Below are 20,676 nucleotides of genomic sequence, written 5' to 3'. Positions count from 1 at the left end.
CCTCACCACGGTGTGACACATTTGTGTACGGTTATCCCTAAAGGAGACAGAGGAGTAACTAAACATTTGACAAATGCAACAAGAGAAGGCAGGAGATGGAGGGAGAGAACTGGTGGCCATGCTAAGCTAGAAAAGTGAAAATGTGTCAAAACACCAAAGATCTATATAAATGGATGTTAGAATAAAACAAATAGTATGCGATAACGATTTAGGATGCAAACGTGTGTCACTTAGAAGAAGAAATTCAGTGGTATTTGAATAATTCCTGTGATTTGCTGAATAAGATTTTGTTTTTAAAAGTGTAAGCAGTTTATATGTCCATTTGTCATCCCAGTCTTTATTCCTAGAAATCTAATACTTTATTTGATCGTTATTGTCTTCTTTGTGTTATATTCCTGCTTTCACTATGAAAAAAAGTAATATTTTAAGGCACTTCTTTTTGGTTAAAACACCAACTGTAAGTTTCCCTAATTTCACAGGATCTAAAGAGAGTACTGTTCTTCCCTCCATACCCGGGGGATTACCTACATCCAGTGGTGTATGCCTGCACTGCAGTCATGCTCCTCTGTCTGCTCATCTCCATCATGACTTATATTGTTCACCACAGGTGAGAGCAAGATCATTCTTTTTTGCTTCAAACTACTTTTCAAATGCTTAAACTCTTTTCTAGTTCATTTTACCATTAGCATTCTACCTACACACGACAAGTAAATCGAACTTTGGCGTAGTGAATTTCTGTTACGAAGAGGGCATCAAAAGTTACATCAGCCTTTGCCCAATCCCAATTATTTCACTTCACTCTACTACTTCCCACTACATCTTTGTTTAACATGGGTCAGGCCCACTTTTTAGAGACCAAGAAGTAATGTTCATGTAGCGGTTTGGTTTGCTAGATAACAACTACTGCTTGATTCCAAAAAGAAAAGGGGCATCCTGACCCTGTGTGAAAGAGGCTTAAGGCCAAGCGATAGGAGAGGGATTGGGTTCGAGTTTGAATGACCTCTCCAGAGGAAGCTCACTTTGATCACTTGTATTGTGTTTTTTCTTCTTTCACTACCCTAGCTCTTGAACATAGGTGAGCGTAGGCATCTAGTTGTAAACTGACTTCAATTCATTTTTATTTATATTGCACCAGTTCATGAGAAAATAGAAATCTCAGGATACTTTATTTTGACAACAACAAACAGTAAGCACTGGTCTTTCCTGCTGCAACACTTTATTTTTTCATTCCTCATACTGTAATAAACTTGTTTGTTGTTTAAAAATTGTTGTTCACTCAATAATTGAATAACTCTTTGTAAAACACAATTTCATAGTTCAAAGTTTAAATGTTGGGGAAAATGTAAGCTTACTATTTCTGAGAGATTGTTCTTGATTTTTGATAGTGGTTAAATATTTTGATGCATATAACTATCCTTTCTATGTCACAGTATCAAGTTTTGCATTTTCAGGAAGTGGACACTGCAGAGATGACATTTGGAATGTGTGGGACCTCAATCCCTCTTTTTACTGGATTGGATCCATAGTCACCTTCTTCTCTTGGCTATAGACTGTAATTTAAATTTCTATCTTGCTTTTTGGGGTTAGTACAGTTAACTGCATTTAAATATCTGCTTCGGGCTTGGCTCTGAGAAACCAACCAGCTTAGCACTGCTTTCACTGCATTGCACAGAATCCTGTGTGAATGCGCAAGTCATATTAAGTCAATCAAAGTAACACATTTTCATGATATTTAATAATAACGTCACTCACCTTTTACTTCCAGAGCCCCTGCAGGAAATGTTCACACCTCATATATTGCCCTTTACAAACACTGTATCTGCGGTGTTTGTCAACTGTTAGGATTATTGTTATTATTATTATCCATAGCTAAAAAGTTAACCAGTTGATTCCTTGCTGGTTGAAATTGAATCATACTTTATGAATCCCTAAAGGGAAAACATACTGTTACAGTATAAATAAACAAGTAATAACCACTAGTTATTATTAACAAGAGGTCTATTGCTATGGGCAGAAATAACCTCCTGCACCATTCTTTGTTACTGCAGAGCTTAAAGGGACACTGTGTAATATATTAAGTCATTTATTAGCTCAAATAAACATATTGATTCATAAATTAGTCCTCATTGGTGTAAAATTATCTCTGTCAAAAATCTCACTTATCCTCCTGAGTGAAGAATAACTTATCTGTATCTACATAGAGCGGGCAAGCTCTATGGAGGCTGCCATGTCCTTCCGGTCTATGAAAAACGACGAAGTGCCGAGAGGGATATAAAGCACTTCGAATGGCGTTTTCCCCATTTTGACGTCACGTTTGCACGCAGGTATAAACAGAGCCAGTCTACGCCATTAGACATTCTCTGGTATAAACCAGCCTGAACGGCCGGCACTTTTGTTCGCAATGGAAGACCATAGTTATGCCATGCCACAGGAGAAGGGATCCTCGTCGCCAAAAAAGCCAAAAAGAGAATTGAAAAGGCAACGTGAGCTTCTTGAATCTTGACACATACTGCCTGCCATAGTTCAACGCACATTTGAAAACGCGAGGCGCTAGAGAGCAAATTCATTCGACTTTGCACAATAAAATTGCACCACTAGATGGGGGAAGAAATTACACTGTGTCCCTTTAAGAAAGACTCCATTGTGTAATCACAATGTTACTCTGCGCTGTGTATATATATGTATAACAATCCTCAGCATATAAAAAGTACTCCTTTGGGAGTATGGAACTATGACATCTTTAAGATGAGATTGATGTGGTAATTATAAGTGTTGTATATTTACGCAGCCATGTGAAAAACATTTTTTTTTGTTGTTGTTGTTGAACCAGCAGTGGATGAAACTTAAGTAAGGAGCTGTCCATCTTTATTATTCTAACTTTGTTCATTGTTTCCAGTGTGATCCGGATTAGCAGAAATGGCTGGCACACCCTCCTCAACTTCCTCTTTCACACAGGACTGACATTTGGAGTTTTTGCTGGAGGCATCAATCAGATCAACTTCCCTTTGGTTTGTCAAATTGTAAGTGTGTTTTGACATGCTTTTTTGTCATTTTCTGCACAAAATCAAGTTCTTAATAGAGTTAAAAGCCAAAGTGGTTGTTGTTCAAGTAGCTTTAGACAATCCTTAGGCAAATGGCAAACAGGTATTTAAGGTTCCCTTGAAACAGATATTTAGATGTATAATTTAGTCTGCTTTGAATAACCAATAATGTAATTTATTTTCTAGAATAAAATTCAAATTAATAATAATATTATTACTAATAATTAATAATAAAAAATTATGTCACAAATCGTAGATTTACTTCCACTTGCTAAAATGACTTTTAAATAGAATAAGATGGAATGATACTTTACTAATCCCAAAATGAAAAATTAAATAGTTTCAGTGTAAATTGTCAATAGTCATCAGTCATTCTGTAGGGCTGTGGGCATAAATTGCCACCATGTTCTTTGTTGGAGTAAAGCTGAAAAAGCCTATGACTGAACATGCTGCGTTGTTTAATAACTGTGTTGTGTAGGGCAGTGGTTCTCAAATGGGAGTATGCGCACACCTGGGGTACGTGAAGGCACTCCTGGGGGTATTTAAAAACTTTGAAAAAAAAAATAAAAAATTTCGGAAATATCATCCATGCAGAAATCCTTTGAAAATAGTTCATTAATAATAGTTTAAATAAGAAATGAGAGTAAGTTCGCAATCAATTTCAACATCCTAAAATATATGGAGTCTTCCCCATGGTTTGACCCATCTGGGCATGTGCCACATGGTATCACCTGTCAATCACTGCTGCCTCGAATAATGGAGTCGTGGTGGAAGCGTAGCAGCAATGCTGCTGAAAACCAGAGATGGGGACCCGAGTCGCACTTAAGTCGCACAAACAAAGACACGAGACTTGACTTCAGACTTGCCCTCAAAAGACTTGATACTTGACTTGGACTCAAGGTTTAGGACTTCATATCAATCTTCATATCATGAATTTATTGTTTCTGTGGTTGTTATAAAAGAGTATAACATAGGACCCATCCATCTATTTTCTATACCCGCTTAATCCAGCTCAGGGTTGCGGGGGGGCTGGAGCCTATCCTAGCGGGGTTCACCGTGGACAGGTCGCCAGTCCATCACAGGGCCACACAGAGACAAACGAGACACACAACCACACACACACACACACACCCCTACACACACACACACACACTCCAAGGGTCAATTCAGAGTCACCAATTAACCTGACAGGCATGTTTTTGGGCAGTGCCACACATGCAAACTCCACACAGAAAGGCCAGACAATGTTTACCTTTTAAGACAAAAGAGCAAATTAAGCAAGATACTTTAGAGAGTTAAATATAAGTTATTTTAAAAGTCTTAAAACAGCACAAAAATGGTACAATGCCAGAAAAGGAAGTGATCACTACATTAAGATATTGCACAAGCAGTAAAATGCAAATTATCAGTAGTGATCATTCAGTTCTATCACACCCTTCTATTATTATTACTTTGGGCAGCTGTAGCTGTGGAAGAATAACAGTCGTCTGCCAGTCGGAAGGCTGGCTTCCAATGTGCTATTAGCGTGTGAATGTGTGTGAGATTGTACAGGTTAAGATGTGTTGTATGAGTGTGTGTGAATGGATAAATGTGGCTTGAAGCGTTAAAGCGCTTTGAGCAGTCAACTGGACTAGAAAAGTAAGTACTGTCCAATTTAGCATTTTGTCAACCTACTAGCATAATTGCCTAAGTCTAAGGCAATTATGCTAGTAGGCTAACGATTTACAAACAATTACAGCACTTTCAGAACATTAACTACAAAATGGTCAATTTTAAAGCATGGTAAATAGAATATTGCTAGATCTATCTATCTATTGCTTATTCAATTCAAAAATACTTTATTTATCCCAGAGGGAAATTAAATGTTGATGTAGCTCAATTAAATCAAGGAGTTATTATAGATGCTGATGGCTGTGGGCAGGAATGATTTCCTGTAGCGGTCCGTTTTGCATCCAAACTGAAGAAGCCTTTGACTGAAGAGACTCTGTTTTCCGATAACAGTCTCATGGAGAGGATGTTCATGGTTGTCCATAATTCTCTTGATTTTATGCAAAATCCTTCTTTGCATTATTGTCTCCAGAGGTTCCACAGCCGTCCCCAGAACAGAACCAGCCTTCTTTATCAGGTTGTTGAGTCTTTTTAGGTCCCTGGTTCTGATGCTGCTGCCCCAACAGATGACGCAAGAGGAAATGACGCTCTCAACAACAGACTTGTAGAAGATCTGCAACATCTTGTTGCAAACTTTGAAGGACCTTAGCTTCCTCAAGAAGTACAGTCTGCTCTGTCCTTTCTTGTAGATGGCTTCACTGTTGTGTCTCCAGTCCAGTCTGTTGTCCACATGAACACCAAGGTATTTATATTCCTCAACCACCTCCACTTCTTCTCCCATGATGGAAACAGGGTTTGATCTGACCCTGTTTCTCCTGAAATCTACAATCATCTCCTTTGTTTTGTTAACATTCAAGATGAGATGATTGTTCCCACACCATGCCACAAAGCGGTCCACCAGCTCTCTGTACTCAGCTTCTTGTCCATCTCTGATACACCCGACTACTGCAGAGTCATCTGAATATTTCTGTAGATGACAGGAGTCTGACTTGTACTGGAAGTCTGAAGTGTACAGAGTGAAAAGGAATGGTGAGAGTACAGTCCCCTGTGGTGCTCCTGTGCTGCTGATCACCTGGTTAGACACACAATTCTTCAGTCTGACAAACTGTGGTCTGTTTGTCAGGTAGTCATTAATCCAGGTGATTGTTGAGGCCTCCACCTGAGTCTTCTGGAGTTTCAGACGAAGCAGATCAGGCTGGATTGTGTTAAATGCACTGGAGAAATCAAAGAACATGATCCTCACAGTGCTGCCTGCTTTGTCCAGATGACAGTGGGTTTGTTGAAGCAGGTGTATTATAGCGTCTTCAACTCCAACTCCATGGCGATAAGCAAACTGCAGGGGGTCCTGATATGTGCTGGTTAGCTTACACAGGTGGGTCAACAGGAGTCTCTCCAGGACCTTCATGATGTGGGATGTCAGGGCAACAGGTCTGTAGTCATTGATGTCTGAAGGATGAGTTTTCTTTGGTACCGGAACCAGACAGGATGTCTTCCACAACAGTGGTACCTTCTCTTGGGTCAAGCTAAGGTTGAAAAGGTGTTGCAGAATCCCACAGAGCTGCTCTGCACAGGCCTTCAGGACTCGGGGGCTGACACCATCTGGACCTGCAGCCTTGTTCCGGTTCAGTCTCTCCAACTGCCTCTTCACCTGACTTCTAGAAACAGAAAAGTGGGAGGGGGAGGCAAAGGGGACAGCAGCATCTCCTGATTTGGTTGAAGACAAACTAGTGGAAGCAGAAGAATCCATGACTGAGGTGGAGGTGGAGATGTTACAGGAAAGCTGTGGGTCAGAGGAGGGTGGGATGTCTCTTTGGCTGGGAACAGGAGGGGAGGATGGTGAGCTTGTTCCTGAACTGAACCTGTTGAAGAATGTGTTCAGCTCATTTGCTCTGTCCAGACTTGCATCCATCCGATCCTCCCTCTTGAGGCCTGTGATCTTCTTCATTCCTGACCACACATCTCTGATATTGTTCCTCTGCAGTTTACTCTCAAGCTTCTTTCTATACACCTCCTTGCTCTCTCTGATCTTGACTTTGAGCTGCTTCTGTATACTCCTCAGTAGCTCCCTGTCTCGCTCCCTAAAGGCTCTTTTTTTCTTGTTCAATAGTTCCTTTAGCTCACTGGTGATCCAGGGTTTGTTATTAGGGAAGCATCTCACTGTTCTGGTGGGGATGGTGTTGTCCACACAGAAGTTTATATAGTCAGTCACACACTCAGTCATGGCATTAATGTCCTCTCCATGTGGCTTACAAAGAGAAATCCAATCGGTTGCATCAAAACAACCCTGTAAGGCTTCTTCAGCTTCATGTGACCACTTTCTAACAGTCCTTTTTGTGACAGGTAGTCTCTGGACAAGGGGTTTATATGCTGAACAGAGAAAAACAAGGTTGTGATCTGATTTACCCAGGGGAGGTCTTGATTTGGAAATGTATGAATCCTTGACATTTGTGTAAAACAAATCCAATGTCTTGTTTTCTCTGGTAGAGCAGCTGACAAACTGTTGAAAAGTTGGCAGTGTAGCAGAGAGTGAGGCATGATTAAAATCACCAGATATTGCCACAAAAGAATTGGGGTGTTGTGTCTGTATCTTAGCAACAACGGAACTGATGACATCACATGCAGTGTCGGCAACAGCTGAGGGTGGAATGTAAACAGCCACCAAAACAACAATGGTGAACTCTCTTGGCAAATAATATGGACGAAAACTTACTGCCAATAGTTCAATGTCAGGACTGCAGAGACGACTCTTCACAGTAACATGTCCTGGGTGACACCATCTGTTGTTGACAAGCACTGCCAATCCACCCCCTTTCCTTTTCCTGCTACTCTTTAAATCTCGATCTGCTCGTACAGTCAGGAAGCCCGGCAGAGAGACGCTGGAGTCGGGGATATGATCCTGCAGCCATGTCTCAGTAAAACACATAATGCTACATTCCTGATATTCTTCCTGAGTCCTTGTCAAGGCTAGAAGTTCATCCAACTTGTTAGCTAACGATCTTACATTGCCCATGATGACGGATGGCAGAGATGGTTTGAACTTCTTCTTTCTTTCTCTTCTCTTATGTATATACTGTATATGCACACACAAACATATAACGCTAACTTTGAGAATTAACTCTTTATAATCTTGTGTTCACATCTCTACATTTTGCTAGGTTGGCATTGTGCTTCATTATGCTTCCTTGTCAACCATGCTGTGGTTGATGTTTACTGCTAGAAACATCTGTAAAGATGTGTCCAAAGACCCGCTTCAGACTCAGGACAGGAATGGACCAGCCAAGACACGCACCAAGCCAGCCATCCTGAGGTAAACTTATTATGTCAACTGGCAAAACAAGTGCCCTGAATTTTTTGGAAGAGGATCCTTGTTGCTCAATGTGAGAATGCTATGAAATAATGCATAACAAACATTTAGGGTCTCTTTTGCAAGAAAAGGAACTGATTCTATTAAAGTAATAAAGGCAAAGTGTCAAACCAAACTGATTCATATTAGGCTCATCTTTGGGTGCACATGAAGGGACTGTTGATTGACAAAAGTAATAATAAATAAAAATGTACTGAAAGTCAGACACTGCTTTTGAATTGTGGCTCCATGTTTCACAGTAGGGACAGTTTTCTTTTCTTGGTATGCTTCATTTTTGCGTCTCTTTTGTGCGTCTTTTTGTCTCATCTGCTCAAAGGACATTCTCCCAGGAGCTTTGAGGCTTGTCAATATGCATTGTGGCAAATTCCAGTCTCGCTTTTTTATGATTTGCTTTCAACCGTGGTGTCCTCCTTGGTCGTCTCCCATGAAGTCCACTGTGGCTCAAACAACGACGGATGCTGCGATCTGACACTGATGTACCTTGATCTTGGAGTTCACCTTTAATTTCTTTGGAGGTTGTTCTGGACTCTTTGGTTACCATTCGTATTTTGTCATCAATTTTCCTACTGCAGCCACATCCAGGGAGGTTGGCTACAGTGCCATGGACCTTAAACCTCTGAATAATATTTGTAACTGTAGTCACAGGAACATCCAGCGGCTTGGGGATGCTCTTATAGCCTTTACTGTTCATTTTCTTACCAATCTCCTGAGACAACTGTCCTTCGCTTCCTGTGGGCCATGTTCAGTGTGGTTGACACCATGTCACCAAACAGCACAGTGACTGCTTGTCACACTTTAAATAGGCAGACTGACTGATTATAAGTTTGAAGACACCTGTGATGCTAATTAGAGGACACGCCTTAGTTTAACATGTCCCTTTGGTCAAATTATTTTCAATTTTTTCTCGAGGTGCCATCCTTTTTGTCCAGGCCTGTTTGATTAGTTTGTTTCTTAAAATGATTCTGTTGAAATACAATTCAAAAGCAATGTCTGATTTTCATTGGTTCATTTTCAGTACATTTTTATTTATTATTACTTTAGTCAGTTTCAAGTTATTTCAGTGACCATTGTGGGCATTTCTTTCATTAACAGAGGGGTACCAACAATTTGTCCAGGTGTGTACAACTGCACAATCATGGCAGACAGCCAGTCTGATGTCACATCCAAACTCATATTTAAAACCTAAACACAATTCTCACAAAATGCTCTATGTTTACGAATGACTTTTGTGTTTTAAGGTTGTAATAAAAAAAAAACTATCTGAAACAGAGAAGGAGAATTAACATAGTGCTGCGATTCTATGGTTAGCTAACACTAGATTACATATAGCTTGTCTTTGCCCCTAATGATCTTGTTGGAAATACTTTTCACACTTGAACTCCTTTTAAAACTCACAAGACAATATCTCATCAAGTTCTCCCCTGCACTTCTTTACCTGGTTTTCTTTAACTTCAACTGGTTATTAAAGGGATAGTTCGCCTCTTTTGACATGAAGATGTATGACATCCCATATTAGCAATATCATTTATGAACATTTTCTTACCCCCTGCTGCGTCCTGTGAGCCGAATTCCAGGCGAGTTTCGGCGCTGACGAAGGTAGTCTGGTTAGTTGGCTGGGGCTAAACAAATAAAGTGTCTTGCTTCTCAAAACAATATGCGTTCAAAAGAGTAATACATTTGCATCACAAAATCGTTTTGCATTAAAAAGTCAGACCTCACTTCGCTTGGCGCTATTTTTGCCTCCCTTGATATCAATTCGTCCAATGTAAACTGTGCAGACCGAAGTGCAGACGGAGCAGTCCCCTGCTTCTGAGCAGCAAACACCGTAACAGGTGAAGCTATCGCTAGGTGGCTGGACGCATTGATATCAAGGGGGGCAAAAATAGCGCCAAGCGATTGTGAGGTCTGACTTTTTCATCGAGAACGATTTTGTGATGCAAATGTATTACTCTGTTGAATGCATATTAGAAAAAAACTGCGTTCAAGTATTTAAAACATTACAACAATATTACTGGGCATGTATTGTTGTAATGTTTTAAATACTTGAACGCAGTTTTTCTAGAGAAGATAATTGTTTTGTATATGGGATTATCGTCCATTGACTCTTTTGGGCTTTCACATGCGCGAGCATACAAACAACCGGTAAGTGACATGCTGTTTATAAAGTTGTTTTGTAACGTCCCCATGCCAGTAATGTGACAACCATGCATATGGTTTTGATGGTAAGGCTTGTGACTTTATTGTCGGATGGTTTATAAAGTGGTGTGACGTTTCTGCAGTGTGCAAGTTGTTGTTTTACGTGGAAGGTTTATTATTGCCCATTGGCCACCACGTATTAGCCTCGCATGACAGGCTGCGCAAACAGCGCAATCGCCGCACAGGGAGCGCCGATTTGCACCAGTCTGTGTCCTACTGTCAGTATTTGACAACCTCTAGCAATGGGATTGCGCTTCAAATATACTGGAGTTCCCCTTTAAGTACAGAGCCAGACATTTTTATCAGTTAGTTAAGTTTCTGAGTCCTTGGCTCTAATGCTGCAGTCCAAACAGATGGCTGCAAAGCAGATTCCACTCTCCACCACAGGCTTGTATAAGATTTGCATCAACTTGCTGCAGACACTGAAGCACCTAGGCTTCCTCAAGACACACCATCTGCTCTGTCCATTTTTTTTAGACAGCTTCAGTTTAGCATTTCCTGTCTATTATTATGGCAAATCATATAAAGTGTAATTCCTAGATGTATTTAGTTGACCACAGTCTCCAAATGCTTTCAATTAAAAAGTTATATATCCTTGTGTCTTTTTGTTTAGATTATTGTCAAGTCTAAGTCCAAATATTGTGAACACAGAACTTAATATTTTCAGACAAACTCATAAATATATTCAACAATTTACCAACTATTTTTTTTACAATGAATACCAGTGTCCTGTTCTAGACCATGTCATATGGCTCAGTGAAATCAATAAAGCAAGAAAATGAACTCATTTTTATTCAAATGAAAAGTTTAATTCAATTTTCAGCAAGAAATCTGAAGATTTTCTGACACAACTAACTTATCTTCAGACATTATGCAGCCTTTTATTAAAGATTTTAGGTATTAAACCTGATGTCCTTAATAGATCCTTGCCTTTAGTATAGAGAGTTACAAGGTTACAGATTATACCAATCTTTCGGTATTAAGATCCAGAACTCAGGATCAGGAAGAAAATATGACTGGTATTCTTTTTATACTTAATAGTGTCTGCAGACTTTCCTGTTTTAAGTGTCAGGATTACTGATCAGTTATATTCCCAGCATTTTTCAATATTTCTTTTATTGGAGAGTTGGAGAGTAGTCGCAGTGGTGTCCTGAGATAAATGCTGAAGACAGTTTGACTCTCCATGGTAGCATGTACTATTGATCATTTTCACCTCTGTTGACAGATTCTATGTTGTTAGTGATGGCATCCCTCTCATTATTGTTGGAGTTACAGCAGCTTTTGGTATGGATAACTATGGCAGCAGGGAAGACGCTTTGTAGTAAGTATGTGCATGTAATCATGTCTACTATAGGTGTTTCATAAATGAAATGTAAGTTTGTGTTTCTGTGTGTCGTTTTCAGTTGCTGGATGGCATGGGAACCAAGCCTGGGAGGTTTCTATGCCCCAATGAGTCTGCTGGTCTTAGTCATGTCTATGTACTTCTTGTGCACCCATATTCATCTGAAACGCCACCCAGAGAGGAAGTATGAGCTGCAGCTTCTGAGTGAGGAGCAGCAGCAGTTGTCATCCAGTGAGTCGAACCATCATTGCCAGACTGACAGCGGAGGAGCTTCAGCGCCTGTAGGAGTCTGTCCGTCATTTTCTGCAGGCGTGTCGGTGTTAGCCAATGAGCATTCCTTTAAATCCCAGCTCTGGGCCACAGCCTTCACACTCTTTCTGTTCCTGGCTACATGGGCTTTGGGAGCATTGGCAGTATCACTGGGACATTTCCTGGATATGATATTCAGCTGCCTGTATGGGGCCTTTTGTGTCACTCTGGGACTCTTCCTTCTCATCCAGCACTGTGCCAAACGTGATGATGTTTGGAACCGTTGGTGGGCTTGTTGCCCATCCAGGTCCAAAACCCAGGATGGGGATGGTGATGGCCAGAACCAAAGGCAGGAGCTCCATCAGCCCCACTGCTATCTGAGCTCCCCATGCTCAGGAAAGCAGCCACTGCTTTCTCCCCACCTTTTACGGGGTTCTTTTGATAAAATGACACCACCTCCTCAAAGCCCAGCTCCGAGTCACACAGGTCCATGCTGTGTGGCTGTAATGAGTTCCACATCTCCTATCTCATCTCTCATAGAGCCAGTGCCCTCACCATGCCCACAGCCACTTCCTGTTGACCTCCCTCATCCATCTCTTCCACTACAGAGCTGCCTTACTGACAGAACCAAGTCACGGTCCTTTAACCGGCCACGCCCATGCCTCCAAGACTACGGTTCTCATATGGCTTCCCTCAGTATGGATGGCAGTGTGCACAGCTCCCACCTGGACAGCCCTCATGCTACACACCACCTTGAAGGTTCGCCACTGGTTTCCAACATCCCAAACGCAGAAATCCAGCTGCCGTGCCCCAGCCCTCACTTAGATAAGCAGCTGACTCCCTGCCACAGCTTGCAACGCCAGACCTCCTGCCACAGCATACAAGACTCAATGCCATCCTACCATAGCCACGTCCACAACCTGCACGACGGCGTCACTTCCTCTCTGAGCCTTCACCTGCCTTCTCATGGGGCGCACCCCTGCCAGTGGCACGTTTACAGCCCAGCTGATCACTCTTCCAATGCAAGATACTGTGAGAAAGCAGATCCCTTCACCTCACAGTATCAGCCGGACCCCGAAACTTACAGCTGCATGTCAAAGACGACGGACGTAGTCAAGGATGGTCACAGTCTAGATTCGGAGCACAGATGTTTTCCAAGAAATACCTTGCCTCGGCAGCACGCCACCGTGAGCCGCCGAGGGGTCATTGGCCGAAATAGAAGTCTGCAAGAAGATGGCCTGTTTGGTTCCGATGTTACAGGAAATATACGGACTGGTCCTTGGAAAAATGAAACTACTGTATAGTCTTCTTATGCTTGGAGCAGCCTTTCAGTAGCTCCGTATAAACAATGACTTTATAAGTGTCTGGTTCTCCTTGCCTTCAGCTTTGCCCTTCAACCACAGGCTGACTTTTCAGCAACTTTAACATCACAATATTTTATATTCCTTTATAAAATTAAACAAACAAAACAGCTTTAGCTATATTTTAAATTAATTTGTGAATAATATTTAATCGCAACAATGGTTCAGTGGAGTTTGAAAATGTAGCTCTATGACATCTAAAGCTGTAAGCTCCAAGAGGGTCCCATTATAGACCTACTTGTAAAAAAAAAAAAGTCTTGATGAAAGAACAGTGAAATACAATCTGAACAGACCTTGTGACTATCTGATGTGAGTTGCTGCCCAATGTAAGACCTGCATGCTCAGATAAAACTCCCATGTGCCACAGTGAAACAATCCTCCCCTGTCCCTCACTTATATTGATATACATAACCTAATTACTCTTTTGACCACTGATGTAAATTGCAGCTGTGCACCAAAGTCAACTGTAACTTATTTTAATCTACAAATTTTCATTAAATTTAGCTTGTTACAAAGATGAGAAATTGGGCACAATGCTGATTACTACATGGATTAACTTTCTTATTACTGTGGATGGATCTAATATCTGTAGCACCTGGTTGCTTGTAAATGTATTAATAGGCTAAATAAAATTTGGTAAAGACAAAGAGCAACTAAATCTGATCACCCTGAGATACACACAGGCTTACTTTTGCTGGCTGGACAGGTACTATTATGCAAACAAAGTTATAAACATAGTTTATCTAAAACATTTTACAAACAAATTAAATTTAATGGCAATACCTTAGTAGTTTCTAGGTTTCATGGATCTATGAGGGTTTGTGTATGATGGAGAAAAAGCACAAAGTAAGACAACAAGAAGTACAGTCGAACAAGAACTAAGTGAATGGCTGATTTTGGCTTGTCATGCTCCACAGTGTTTGCGCATGCACGTCTCACATCGGGCAGCGACAAACCCAAACATAGGTGGAACCAGAACAATTTCTTATACTGATAGGACACAAAATCCACTTGTGTGCAGACAATACTTTTTGCTGACTGATTTTAGATCTAAGAAGACAATGAGCCACTGTGAGCCAACTCTTTCTCAAAAGATCTCAAAGAACAACAAGTTAATTACTGTGGATCATAATTAGAGGTTTAAGGGGTTATTATCAAAACCTATACATACAAAATATCTACAAGATTGCTGGTTATACCCTTTTATACTTGGGTTATACCCTTTTAATCTGTATTTTACATTTCTGTAAATAAAAATTGGAAGTTACTTATTTAAAACATATTCCAAGCAGTGTGAGCATGTGTGTTTTTTGTGTGCAACAGTGCATGAATAATTTCATACAAAAATGGTGTGTTTGTGTTGTGTTTGTTATGGATCCACCCTTGCAGAATTTTAGAAATACCTTGACTAATTTATTACTAAGATTAATTTATGAAGTCTATAAATATTTTATAAGGAGACACTTTATTTATCACGCCAAATAGATTCTAACGGAGTCTTGTTTGACAAATATTGCACTAGCATGTACTATAGTTACCCTCACCTGTTGAGATAATAATTAAAAAAAATTGCAATGTGCTATGAAGCATAAACTAGTGCTTAAATCACATTAGTGCCAAAAGGAAATGCCAGTTTTCACTGTGACGAGAAACTACACACAACACATTCTCAGTGAGAGATTACAGAGTTTGTTGCAGAATACAAACTTGAACTCAGGTTTTAGAAGATCATCAGCAACACTGTCAAGTAGTCTTAATACTTTGTTTTCCAGAGAGATTTTTCATTAATAGAGTAGTAGTTTAGTCAAGTGTGTAAAAATGGTTTGAAATTCTACCAAAGCTACTTTGAGTGGTGATGCAACTGATTACTCAAAATGACTTAGCTGCAAATACATTTGCTTGCTTTTTATCTTTGAGTAAGATGAGAAATTAATGTATTGACTGTATCAAATATGAAGCCATAGCCAGTCCATGACTAGCCTTGCTAAACATTAAAAAATAAATAAGTACATTAAAAGTAACTTTTGTGTATGACCTAAACAAATTAACTATTACAAAGTAGCTCCATGTAAATGTTTGTTTTTAACTTGGACCAAAACTTCTTTTTTGTTTTTGCACAGTTATTAGCTATTCTCTGGGCTCACTTATAACTTTATTCAGAGACACAATCATAAAATCAACCTCTGGGAGATGCTGTTGGTTGTATGCAAAACTAAATTCAGGCCTACAAGTGATAGTAAACATTTTATTGTGTGATCATTTTTTAGATATAGCCTATAATTTAGTGAAAGGACTACTTTGCTGTGCTCAAATGTCCCATGCTCTGAAAAAAGTTAGTAGAGCTATTGTTATTTTGTTGAGCTTAACCCGGTATTTAGTATGTTTTTAGCCCTCTCTATTATCTGTCTGGTTCGTTATATTTAACCACGCATTTGGAACAAGTGAAAGTATACACTTCTTTTGAATTTTATCTCTCTGTAATTGTGCCCTCACACTGACACTGTTGTTATTTTCAGGAGGAATGAGTCACATCGCTGTTCCATTTTGTGGCTTCACCTCTGCTTTTCAGTGACATGTTTGTATGTCCAGTTTGGTGTAGGCTTAGGTGTGATCATCAAACTACACTGACTTGTCTGATTTCTACGACTGTGTTCATGTGACATGTAATCGTATTCCAGTGAGTTTCCCAGGCAGGGGTCAGGAATCACATGTTCAAATGGCACTCACAGATACTGTTCAAACATTAAATCATGTCAAGATGGCTTTATTTATTTATTTGTTTGTTTATATGTGTCTCTCATTTATTTTGTGAATTTTCCAAAAGGTGTAAAGAATCAAATTGACACCTTGAAAAACGTTGGGATGCATATTTGGGCACTTTGTGGTGTTTGCACTTAAAATAAAGATTAACTGTGATATACTGTGAGAGTCATGATTTGCTTTTGTACAGTGCTACAGAGTTTCTTGGGGTCATGTTCTTTTATTTATTTATTCATTTTCTTAAACAAATATTGTCACTTGCCTTGGAACAAAAGATTGATTCTTTGATTGCGGTCATACTTCTAACAATTTTGGAATAAGTAACAGAGAGACGTCTTGGACGTGGCTAAGATTAACAAGACCTCTGTCAGATGTTGGGGGACTAAGACATACTGATTACAAGTATTAATAGGTTTTGGGGCACCACTGTTAAAACCAGAAACTAAGACATGAAGGCTATGAATAACAGTGACCTTCCCAACCGGCAGTTATCACAGTACACATACACAATTAACAAAAACAACTTATCCTTTAAAACTGAAATGAATGAAATTTATCAAAGTTAGCACAATCATTTAATCAAAGATACTTTCATTTATTTACACTATTGACTGCTATGTGACTACATTATGCACAAAATATACAAGCAACTACAACAATAAAAGGCAATCAACAACGGGTTGGTGTGTGTTTGTATGGGAGAAGAGGGAGGAACCACAAAAAAAAATGGCGGCCATTACCATGTGAGCGGTGCGGTAACAAGATGGTGGCTGTGATTGTGCGTTCATCAAAGGAAACTACAAAACTGTCAGACATGTTGACGAGAGTTTTATGGCTCTTTGTTTAATTGTGCTGCATGTGCAACTTTAAAGGGACAGTTCGCCTCTTTTGACATGAAGCTGTATGACATCCCATATTAGAAATATCAGCTATGAACATCTTCTTACCCCCTGCTGCGTCCTGTGAGCAGAGTTCCAGCCTCGTTTTGGCGTCCACGAAGGTAGTCCGGCTAGTTGGCTGGGGCTTGAAAAATAAAGTGTCTTGCTTCTCAAAACAATATGCGTTCAAAAGAGTAATACATTTGCATCACAAAATCGTTGTGCATGAAAAAGTCAGACCTCAAATCGCTTGGCGCTACTTTTGCCTCCCTTGATATCAATGCGTCAAGCCACCTAGCGATAGCCGCACCTGTTACGGTGTTTGCTGCTCGGAAGCAGGGGACTGCTCGCTCTGCTCTTCGGTCTGCACAGTTTACATTGGACGCATTGATATCTATGTACCTCTGAAACTCTGACAGGACTAAAACTAAAAGAATTACTCACAGCAGAAACACCTGAGCAAGTACTACAAGGGTCCTCAACACTCAAAGAAGGAAGCAGGTGTAATAAAATTCTCATTAAAACAACCGAGCATCCGAACTTCCATCCATCCATTTTCCATACCCGCTGAATCCGTCGGTCGGGTCGCGGGGGGGCTGCAGCCTGTCCCAGCGGTCGCATCCCAACTTTATCAGAAATTTCTTTGAGTCCTTGACAACATATGGCAGTAGCTCCACACCAGTATTTTGTCCAGCTAAGAACTGAATGGTTTTCCCAAATTTAAAAGGATTAATAAGATTTTTTGAAGTTTCTGTAAGAAAATAATCGACTCTGGCAATTCTTAAGGCAACTGTGCATTTGTTGCCGCTTTCTGCAGTGTGACAGCACTGAGCCTTGCAAAAACAGATTAGAAAGGTCCGAGAAGCATGTCAAAGTGTTCCCGACTTCTAAACCCGTCAGATACCAATCTAATGGGATCTGATCCGTGGGAAAAAAGCCAGATCCACGAAGACCGTCCCCACTATCCACAGGACCCAAAGGATCTTTTGCTAAAGTCCGAGTACAAGCAACTCCAGGACACCTTCAGAAGTTCTTTGACCACGCTTTGACTGGTCAGAGCTCTGTTGGCGGGTTTGTCAACGGTCTCGTCTCTCTGCTGGTCCTGTTCGATCTCAGTGCTGTATCTGATACCACTGAGTACACCTTATTACAAATACTTGAACTATTATTCGACTATTATTGGGATGAAGGGTACTGCTGATAAAATCCAGCCTGTAAAGACATATAATGTGAATAAATGCTGTACAGACAGGACTGTTTTTTTTTTATATACTTATATTCAATTAGCTATTCTGGATAATGATAAAATATGAGATAAAAGCTTTCTGTTAACTGTTGTATTTGTCTCTGCATATCTGACAATGATAACTCTTCATGCAAAAGTCTTTTCCAGCGATCCCATCCCCCTCCAAACACTGCTGTCCTCCACGGGCCACTAGCCTGAAACACTTCAGCAGCAGAGAAGTCAGAAAAATTATGCAGATGTCCCTGATGTGAACATGACCTATTTCGAAGCACTATGGAAGCCTACAGACCTCTGTCATCCTGCTGCAATGGCCTCCCGTCTGCACCTGGCAGCGTGACGTACAAAATATCGATGTCCTGTTTATTGGATCATTTGTTTATTCTTTGAGAACCCTTTTATTGCATTTATTATCTTATGTTTTATATTTTTTTTATACCCGACGTATAAACAGTATGTAAATATGTATATATATATATATATATATATATATACACGTATATATATCTACATACATACATGTGTAATGTATGTGTAATGGTGTGGGGGATATGTTCTTGGCACACTTTGGACCCCTTAGTACCAACTGAGCATCGTTTAAATGCAGCAGCCATCCTGAGTGTTGCTGCTGACCACGTCCATCCCTTTATGAGCTCAGTGCACCATGGCTACTTCCAGCAGGATAATGCACCATGTCACAAAGCTCAGATCATCTCAAACTGGTCTCCTGAACATGACAATGAGGTCACTGCACTCCAATGGCCTCCACAGTCACCAGATCTCAGTCCAACAGAGCACCTCTGGGATGTGGTGGAACGGGAGATCGGCATCATAGATGTGCAGCCGACACATCTGCAGCAACTGCGTGATGCTTAGAACAGTATATAGTATAATATAATGTATAATATGGAGCAAAATCTCTGAGGAATGTTTCCAACACCTTGTTGAAAGGATGCCACAGAGAATGAAGGCAGTTCTGAAGGCAGAAGGGGGTCCAACCTTTTACTAGCAAGGTGTAGCTGATAAAGTGGCCGGTGAGTGTATATATCTAAAGCCTGTTGCAAAGTTACTAAAGAGTTTCCAAATGAAATGATGACATCTTTGTTAACCAGAGAAAACTCTGGTGGGACATACAGTAACATTTAATCTGTGCTGCCCTCATGTGGAACTTTTCAGCAAATATCAGTTTTACAAAAAAAAAAAAAAAAAACGAGCTCAAGAGATTTTTTTTGTGTCCTTTAGTGTGTCTGACCACTTCTAAAGGTGGTCTGATTGAATTCTGATCTGTATGGGATAAGAATATACCCCTTCCAAATCATATATTTGCATTAAATGAGAAGTTAAATGACTTTAGACCTTTTAATGAAGGAGCTTTATTTTTTTTAGCCGTTTCACTTTCAACCAACTTCAGAATTCTGCTTTGATTGGCTGCAAAATCATATGTACAGTAAGTCCCACAAACTGATTTCATATTTAAGATGGATTTCTTTAGAATCATGTCTACCTGAGGACATTTTTTCCTGAAAACATGATTCAGCTCAGATGTTTCAAATATCACATTCACATCTGGTTCAAGTTTCTTCTTTTCCTTTGGAGGATTTGTATATGTTACTCAATTTCATTGTTACAGAAGCATGTAGCAATTTATAACTATGTATAATATATATATATATATATATATAAGTATTTGTGCATACCATCTGAAGATGAATGACAGCTTATGATGTGTGGGTTAGACCTTTTAGACCTTTGAGGGAACTCATTTATAAATACTGTATCTTTATTGTCAAAAACAAGTCTCACCTGCTATACCTCAAAATTGCTCCTATGATTAATGATATGTCAAAGAACAATGTATGGAGTGTCTGCAGTCATGTTTAAGGGAAATTCAGTTTTATTTCAATCTACTGCATTTTCCATTAATATTGCTCTTTTTCAAAAATCTCAGGAGCAAAGGTAAAAAAAAAAAAAGGTGCAGTTCGCACAGACCGTGGCACAACAATGAAAACATGAGCGACAAGTACAGCAAGAGGAAATACACAAATCCAATTCATGGATGCCAGGTGCATGATCCAGGCCGAATGGAGGGACACAGGAAAATGTTTGAATAACTGCCGATACCGATTGGTGTTGCTTAACTTCATTTCATGTTCATTTTTCAAATCAAGAAACTGAGTTCAACAGAAAGGCACAGGTTCAAGAGGGTCTGTACATTTAATTGAGAACCATAAAATTAGAACAAAGAACACAGTACATGTAGGAAAACGTCAAAATATACATTTGAGGCACTTAGCTGAGGAAAGAATTTGAAAGGAGAAATATGCAACAGTACTTGTGAAATAGAGGATCTTCATTCTGAGAGCAAAAGGGCAGCAGCAGCTGGGGCTCAACTGTAGATGTGATCTTTGTGAACTGAATTTTAGTTTTAGATTCATGACTGATCATTACTCAACCGAGTCACATGTCCCCATACAGTGCTATGCGATTATCAGAGTTCTGACCCATCTCCAAGACTTTTTAAATTTAATGATAAAAAGCTCAAACATTCTTTGGCCTTAAAGCTGTGAGGAAGAAGCAGAAAAACTACATGGATCAGTCAGGAACAATTTGAGGCAAGGCCGAGAATTGATTTGA

The 20,676-nt window shown here is 39.9% G+C and overlaps 1 protein-coding gene across 1 annotated transcript in view; it reads left to right on the top strand.

Moving 5' to 3' along the window:
* Positions 1-16,066, top strand: part of adgra1a (adhesion G protein-coupled receptor A1a) — a 30,346-nt gene extending 14,280 nt beyond the window's left edge. Inside the window, exons 3-7 of the mRNA XM_075457683.1 lie at positions 480-607; positions 2,897-3,020; positions 7,805-7,956; positions 11,435-11,530; positions 11,613-16,066. Coding sequence (XP_075313798.1) covers positions 480-607; positions 2,897-3,020; positions 7,805-7,956; positions 11,435-11,530; positions 11,613-13,104 — 1,992 coding nt within the window. The 3' untranslated portion in view covers positions 13,105-16,066. The remainder of the gene's footprint in view (positions 1-479; positions 608-2,896; positions 3,021-7,804; positions 7,957-11,434; positions 11,531-11,612) is intronic.
* Positions 16,067-20,676: the final 4,610 nt, after the last annotated feature.

The sequence above is a fragment of the Odontesthes bonariensis genome, chromosome 23, assembly GCF_027942865.1.
Source record: "Odontesthes bonariensis isolate fOdoBon6 chromosome 23, fOdoBon6.hap1, whole genome shotgun sequence".
Taxonomy (NCBI): Eukaryota; Metazoa; Chordata; class Actinopteri; order Atheriniformes; family Atherinopsidae; genus Odontesthes; species Odontesthes bonariensis.
This window is presented reverse-complemented; position numbering and strand designations above follow the sequence as displayed.